The sequence below is a fragment of the Scleropages formosus genome, chromosome 24, assembly GCF_900964775.1.
Source record: "Scleropages formosus chromosome 24, fSclFor1.1, whole genome shotgun sequence".
In the NCBI taxonomy this organism is placed as follows: domain Eukaryota; kingdom Metazoa; phylum Chordata; class Actinopteri; order Osteoglossiformes; family Osteoglossidae; genus Scleropages; species Scleropages formosus.
Genome location: NC_041829.1, coordinates 1,249,223 through 1,256,894, shown reverse-complemented (window position 1 = coordinate 1,256,894; position 7,672 = coordinate 1,249,223). Strand labels below are relative to the sequence as shown.

Genomic DNA, 7,672 nt, shown 5'->3' with positions numbered 1-7,672 from the left:
CAATATGATTTCCACCACTGCTGGAATGTTTTAGTGGCCATTACATTACTTGTTTTGGTGATGGAACAAAAATGTGCATCAATCACAGCATGATATTGACATCTTGGAGGAGCCAGCAGCACTGGAACGAAGGGTCCTAAAACTGCAGGGTGCTGGGACGATAGGTAAACATGACCTGGATTGGTTCCACTGCATTTTCCACTGTGGCACGGGGACAAATTCTGTCGACGGATGCTTGACTGTGACATGTAGTGCAGTGCAGAGCTGCGCCAAAATGCAGACTCTGCGTCTTGGCCCCCCAAGGACTAGAGGCACAGTTGTTTAGTTCTTAAGAGTTCCTGTGATGTTGGCTAGCCTCACTGAGCTGGAAGAAAAGCAGGTGTTCTGAAGAACAAATTTTCACAAAGAGCCTCAAGTAAATATTTTGCCTTACTCTTAAATCTGAATAAAATGCTGCTGAATGTTGGCATCTGCTTTATGAAATAAACACCCAGTTAGCTTTAAAGAAAGACGCCAAACCTGTTTGTGTTTCAAGCAGTGCTGTTCAGTTACTCACTTATGTTTGTCAAATTTTTGTAAACCCTCAGCTGTATGTTGTTTTGGAGAAAAGCGACTGAACTGAATAAATGTAAATGTAATAAAATGGACGGGATGAAATGGCACATTCTGGAACATGTTTGATGCTACAAAGAGAAAAGAAATTGTCATTGTGGAATGAGAAACAATGTGCAAGTGTTAGGAAAATGAAAACACTAATAAATAGTTGGCCTCCCTCTGAAACTTGCCACACATCATTTCTGTCTGGTCCGTGCATTCCTCCCCCGGCAGTGAAGTGACAGTGGCGGTAAAACATTTCCTGGTGATTTATCACACCAGGGCATTTGAGAAACAACAGGTTTGCATCAATATCCATCAAAAATGACATAATTGCCCCGCTATCGGCCATTGCGGCCTAAGCGAAAGTGCTGTGATTTTAAGGTGGATGACAACCTCAATTATCCAAAAGGTAATTCTTGCCTCAGGAGAGAATGAATCGCAAACTCAGATGTATGGTTTGTGGGGAAAAACTTTCACTGTGTCCATAATTAAAGCTCTTAAAACCAGCAGCTAATTATCATTATCTGTGCTTGCCACTTCATTGGAAACTATGGGTTAACAGTGAAATAAAATATAAATATATAGGTGAATATCATATAACGTAGATGAAACTGTAGGTGCGTATGTGTATATAAATGTAAAAAAATTGTCATGAGCTCAGTAGGAATGGTTGCATTCAGTGTCATTCATGAATGATTTACATTTCACATCAGTATACCTCTTACCTTAAATCTAAAGGATGGATCTGCTCACTCAAAACATAACATCCTTGTCTAAGCTCATCGAAGACAACAGCCAGAGACTGTCCTCGTCAATTGTCCCGGTCAAAGAAAGCGAAATCTTTCTAAGAAAAGAAAAAACCTTTTTGTGGGACATTCCCAATGATGTTATGCCATTTCACAGAAGAACCAGAAGTTCAGTCACTGGGATGTGTGCCTTGCTGCTGACTCATTGGAACCACTCAAAAATGAAGACTAATCACAGAGTGACCAGATCGATATAGCCCTAACAACCGAGCGCCTCGGCACTGCCATTCATTGTGGGACAGATACAGCACTATTGTTCTGTGGTGCACGAGGTCCCCCTGCTCAGAACTTCATTGGCTTTCAGACATTTCGGTTATTGATTGAGGAGCAAATGACATGAGAAGTGTAAAACACTTTTGAGTAATTGTTGCACCTTGGGGCTAAAATGGAGAGCTGACTGGGTTGCCAACTTCCCTGTGAGTTGTGGTGGAATATAGCACACAATAAAAAGCACACAATAAAAACTATATGTAAATAAAGATCTGTTTGTTGTTGCAATGACACTTATATGGCTTATATTAATGAGGAAAGTACAGCAAATGCTTTGAATAGCACTATCCCTTTTTGTTCCCATCAATAATGAAATTCTATGGTTCTAAATTACTGCGGCCTGAAGTCAATGGCGCATAGTCCTGCCATTTTTTGTAGACAGAAACTGTTTTCAGATTTCCAAATGGATGATTACTTTTTATGAGTGCAACAGCACGTTAAAAGGACATCTAAATGGAACCTCCGAAATGCATGCAGGCAGACCTCACTTTCCAGTTACCAAGACAAGTAATTGTCTAACTGCTTAAAGAAGCCCAGTGGGGTCATTCATATGATGAGCCCTGTTTATTTCACATTAGCCAAGGGCTTTTCAATGGATGGCAGAGATTCTTTGTCCCCCAGAGGCACAAATGGATAAACACTCCTTTTCTTTCTCAGGGCAAAGCCCAGCTATGACCCCCACAGCTTTGTGAAAATTCTGGAGCTTAAATGTAGCAAAGGAATAGCTGAACAGCAAAGAATGAAAATGAATCCCAACTCCCATTCTACATTTGCCCTGCTCTTCGTAGGAGGCAAAAGCCTTTGGGCATTTGCTTGAGCCGGGGTAAAGCAGCAGCAGGATTGTGGGGGGGGGTGCATCAAGAACCATTATGACACGCTATAAAAAACATCTGTCATCACAATGCAAAGCGGGCAGTGACCGTGCAGCTGTTGTCTGCACCTCAAGCAAAGTGTGATTTAGGAATGCTGATTGTCGGCAAGGTGGTGGCATTACTGAGCTATGTGATGACAGTGAGCGTGAGCAGATGGTTCTATGAGTTCCTTCATATCCAGAGAAAGTACAATAAGGCACACAAGTGATGGCTTTACAAGTTTAAAGACCAGCACATGTGTATTTTTCCTTTTAGTCTTTAAAAGATCATAAAATGTTTTTGGGAACAAATAAGTAATATAACTTAGCTTATGTTATGTGAAAACTGCTAAGGCTCATGTAGCAGGCAGAGTTTGGAGAATAATGCAAATTTCTTGTTATGTTGTTGAATGTTCAAGATCAAGTGGAACATGCAAAAAAAAAAAAAAAAAACAAACCCACATCCTGGATCTCAAAAGTGTTTCTGCTGGGAGGCTAGTGTGTATCAGCAGATGGCACATATTTTGCTTTTATATACACTCAATGAATTCTGAAATCCCACTCGCCCAAGAAATGAGCTCCTGCCATGCGGCATCCCTGATGTAATATCACTGATTTGTCTGTGCAGGGCTCAAATGGGTATGCGCACGTGTGTCTATGTGTGTCAGTCTTCTGGCTGAAGTCAGTGAGGTGTCACACTGTCTGAATTAAGATTTTAAAATCCCTTCTGGTGCTTTTTCCATTGCCTGATATTATAGTAATAGCAGTGAGGAAATAGCAGTTATTAGACAGAGTTTAATGGGTTGTGATTGTTTTGTAATGAGCACATTAGCCACTGGAGTGAGAAGACTGGGGCACCTTGGATGTGATGAAGAGGTCTGGAATTTTGCATTATAAAGGCTCCTACTACTTTTCACTGAGTTACGCCAAGAACACGGCCACAGAAATCTGTTTCCGATGTTCATACACAACACAGGTTTGGCCAGCGATGATTGGACAAATTAAATTAAAGGATATATATGAGGTGATGCAGTTAGGAGAGTACACCACAGGTGATGTATGGGCCACTCAGACCAAGTGTTGTCAAGAAAAGATTGGGGTGTCCACACTGATGCCTCCATATCATCATCATGTGTCTGTGACAAAACAGTTGTAAACCAAAAGCGGCTTAAGTATCTCATTAATTGCATCAAACTCTCCTAGTTGTTGTGAAGGGCTTTGGCCAAAATACATGAAAAAGCTTGTTGCTGCAATGGTACTACTTCACCCAAGGAACGGAAAGAGCTGCTAGTCTTTACGTGTTGACGGAAAACCAGGGAAAAGAGGAAAATCTCATTAAATACCATAGCACAGTTGACTGAGCGTGGCCATGATCTACATGTACAATCTGTGAACGGAGCTAGATAGGGCCAGTTCTCAGCATTATTTCAATAATAGGACACGGAACAGGTTAAGAGTGGGAGGAAAAAGTTTTTATACAAACAGTTGAAAAGGGAGTTAGGAGCTTTTACTACTCTGACTGAAGTTAAGTCTCAATGAGGACTTGTTGAAACTTAACTCACATGTCCGCGCTAGGGACATTTGCAAAATTGCTTTTTATTCTCATAAATCTGTGCAATTCTCATACTATTATTAATCACATAATCAAGCGTACTATTTAATAGTAATGACTAATGTCAGATATTCGTCCCCACGCACAATTGCAAAAATTGGTATTTACACGAACTTTAGACAGCGAAATGAACAAGCTTTTCCCTCAGGAAATATTCGAGCACGAGGTAGAGTTCGGTATGGAAATCTGTTTGACTCGGTTTGTCGCCGTTTCTAATGTACTGTTTTCTGTGTGTCACGGTGCGTGTCCTCTGTCATTTACAACTTTTTCGAGAAAAAAACTTTAGCGTTTTTGTTATTGTACTCGATGCTGACGGAGCGACAGCTCCCGTCGTGTGGAGTGGAGCAGACCATCTGCGAGCGGTACCAGAGGACTCCAGCAAATACACACGACGCTCTTAAGGCCCCCTCCCCAACGCAGCGCGCGCACACACCTGTCACGGCGGACACGCGGCTCGCTGCAGCGGTTAAGTAGGGCAGCAAGAAGAGTCGCTCAAGTGTTTTAATGGAGAAACTGTAAGGCGAGGAGGCGTGGGGCGTGCTCCCCCGGCTGCTTTTCGCCCCGTCCGGTAGTGCCTGTATCTCTCTCCCACCCACTCCAGGCTGCGGGAGACTCGGCGCTCAGTTCCACCGGCCGCGGAGCAGCGGATAATATGAGACAGGGCGGCCCATAGGGGCGAGGAAGACCCGCGCGCGCACACACACACACTCTCTGTAGCTGACATGCGCCCCGCGTCTGCCTTCCACACGCTCTGAATGCTCACACGCCGTGAAGGAAATGCCCGGCTGGAAGAAGAACATTCCCGCCTGTCTGCAGGCTGAGCAGGACGGAGGTAAGGCGACCAGCTCGTGCTCGCTCGTTTGCGCGGTCACGGAGCGCGGCGGGGACGCCGAAGCTGCGGCTGCGGAGCAGCTGAAAGTTGGAGCTTTCTGGGCGCGCGCGCCAACCACTGTCCCTTGGCTTTTGTTGGGCGGACGGGCGGCGCTCTGGGGGCTTGGGGCTGGGCTAAACAGCAACTTTTTGTGATCGCGTGAGTCCGTCAAGTGTTGTTTAACTGAAAACGCTCACTCACTCAACTCGCAAACGGAGAGCCCGTTTGCGAGTGAGTGAGTGAGTGTTTTCAAGGTGGAGGGTGTCTGCTCGTCCCTGTAGCGTGGCTGCCCTGCACGACACGAGCGGTACTGCTCATGCATGCGGTTTTACACACTGCAAAGTTGGAAACGGTTCGCGGTACTTCGGAGCTTCGGACCATGATTTCTCTTCTCTTTCTTTTTTCCTCCCTCTCTTTCTTCCATTCTCTATTTTCTGCGTTCCTGCTCGGGCCGGGTATGTGTAGAACCCAACAGGTCCGTTCCCGGAAGCTGCGGCTCGCGGGCACCTCGCGGCATTGACTGTTGTTGGGGCCGCGCGGGGGCAAATCCGCGTTACAGTCACTTATGTCGGGGGGCCATTAAGTGTCCCCGTGACCGCGCTGTTCAACGTCTCTCTTACCTGCTGTTATGATGTTCGGCACCATTTACGTCAGGGTGTCGAGGAAATTAAAGTGCGTGTTGTTTTTGAGAACAACAACCTGAACGCCAGAGTGTCTGACTGTCTCTGGTCCTGAGCCTCTGAGGTGAAGCTGAGCCTGAGGCGACCGCATGGCGACTCTGTTCCTCCACAAACGAGAACTATCTATTCAATAGATATAATATATCCAGGAATAAGGCAGACGTGTTAAAAATGTTTGTTTTTAGCAATGTTAATCCTTCGGAGTGAGGAGGAATTCAGAAGTCCTGTGTTTGATCCTACCTCACTGGACACTACCGCAGTACATTACAGGTACTGCGCTATAGTACGGTTCTCTGCTCTGACCCTGAGTGAAGGCTTTTTCTTCCCTCAGGTTACATTTAAATATCTTAGGAAGCATTTAGCATACATATATTAAAGAGGGGAGAGGTTGGTTCAGTTGGAATTCAGTGTCTTTTGTCGGGTGTGATGATTCAGTAATATTTATTTAGCAGTTTATTACACATGCTTTATAATGCTGAAATTAATAATTCATCACAGGCCCATTCTGCAATTCACTGAGTGATGTGCTGAGTAGCTCCACTGTCTTCCAGTTTACCATGATTGGCTGTTGATATGTGTCCGGCCACAGAAAATGCAATTGTTTGAGTATGAGAAGTAAAAATATGGGTTTATTTGTTTCTTCTGGCACGTTACAGGCCACAGGGTGCCTGAATGGGCTGATATATTTTCTTTACCAGCGCTGATAAAAAAAAACATACCACAGATCCTTAGTTAGTGGCATGCGAAAATGGACCATTGACATGGCAAACATTATGAGTCACTGCTAAACTTAGCTGTAACATAAAATGGTTGTTTACCTGAAAGACCTGTTGGTGAAACTGTTTTAATTTTTCTTTGACTTTCCAAAGTCAACAGTGGTGTGTGAGTGAATATGTTCATGGTTATGGGCATTGTGTGTATGAACATTTGTGCACTCTGTCTGCAGCTCTTGTACTGTAGTTTTTGACCCATTGTGCTGTGTGTTGTTTGTAGCAGGAAGAGTTATTTGAGCATTATTTTCAGCACCAGAAGCACCTAGTCAGTAGTGAAGTGATGGTTGTCATTTAACTGAATGGCTCCAATAAGAAGTGGAGACAGACTTAATTAACTGGGGTTAGTGTGCTTCAGTGCTAGATGCCCAGGCTTTTGTCTTTCTGGCTTATTTCAACCAGGCACGGGACTTGTGATTCGTGCCACTGCAGCCCAATGATGTGGCTCCACGATGGCTTGAGAAGATCTCCGGCGGGCCAGTAGAGAGAGATCAGGACACGTTTGACTTGGCATAAGCTATGTTAGGGGGCCAACTAGCCTGGATAGTCCCTACGTTCTAAAACCCCATGCTCTTTTTCAGGTTTTGAGCGTCGCCAGGTGAGAGGTCAAGACTCAAGTATGGTTGGTCTGCAATTCATACACAGCTCCATCTGGAAAATGAGCAGGAAAGACAGGAGCAAGTGCTGCACTTTGCAGTAGCTTGTTTATGGAATTTTTTGCCATGTGAAACAGGCTGCAGATTTAGACACAGCTCATGCATGGTTTCACAGCTAACAAAATCCTATAACAGGGAAGCTTTAATCGGATGTGTGACCTGATAAAATACGGGTGTGTTTTTGCCAAAATCCAAACGGAACAGCTAAATGTGATCCAACTAAAGCAGTTAATTTGCTGCGGGGGGTGATGTTTGAGCAAATACTTGAAGATAAGAAAAGTGTTTCTGAGATGGTTTTCCTTGAGTATCTCCTCCATCAGCTTGGCATATTATCAGCTGGTTATGTTGAGTTAGTTTATCACTGTCTGCAGAAATCCTGTGTGTGTGTGTGTGTGTGTGTGTGTGTATTTAAACCTTTGTCAAGAATCTTACTCACGCTTTCAGGTGGTTTGAAATATGCTGGCACAGACACACAAATATGGAATACAGTTCTGAACTAGGGGTTGCACGACTTCAGATTTTTTTTTTTTAAAGTCGACAGTTATGTGATGAAGCTCAAG

At 44.2% G+C, this 7,672-nt stretch overlaps 1 protein-coding gene across 1 annotated transcript in view; it reads left to right on the top strand.

The window, feature by feature from the left end:
* Positions 1–4,640: 4,640 nt before the first annotated feature.
* Positions 4,641–7,672, top strand: part of grip1 (glutamate receptor interacting protein 1) — a 253,835-nt gene continuing 250,803 nt past the window's right edge. Inside the window, exon 1 of the mRNA XM_018755972.2 lies at positions 4,641–4,967. Within this exon, the coding sequence (XP_018611488.1) occupies positions 4,913–4,967 (55 nt within the window). The 5' untranslated portion in view covers positions 4,641–4,912. The remainder of the gene's footprint in view (positions 4,968–7,672) is intronic.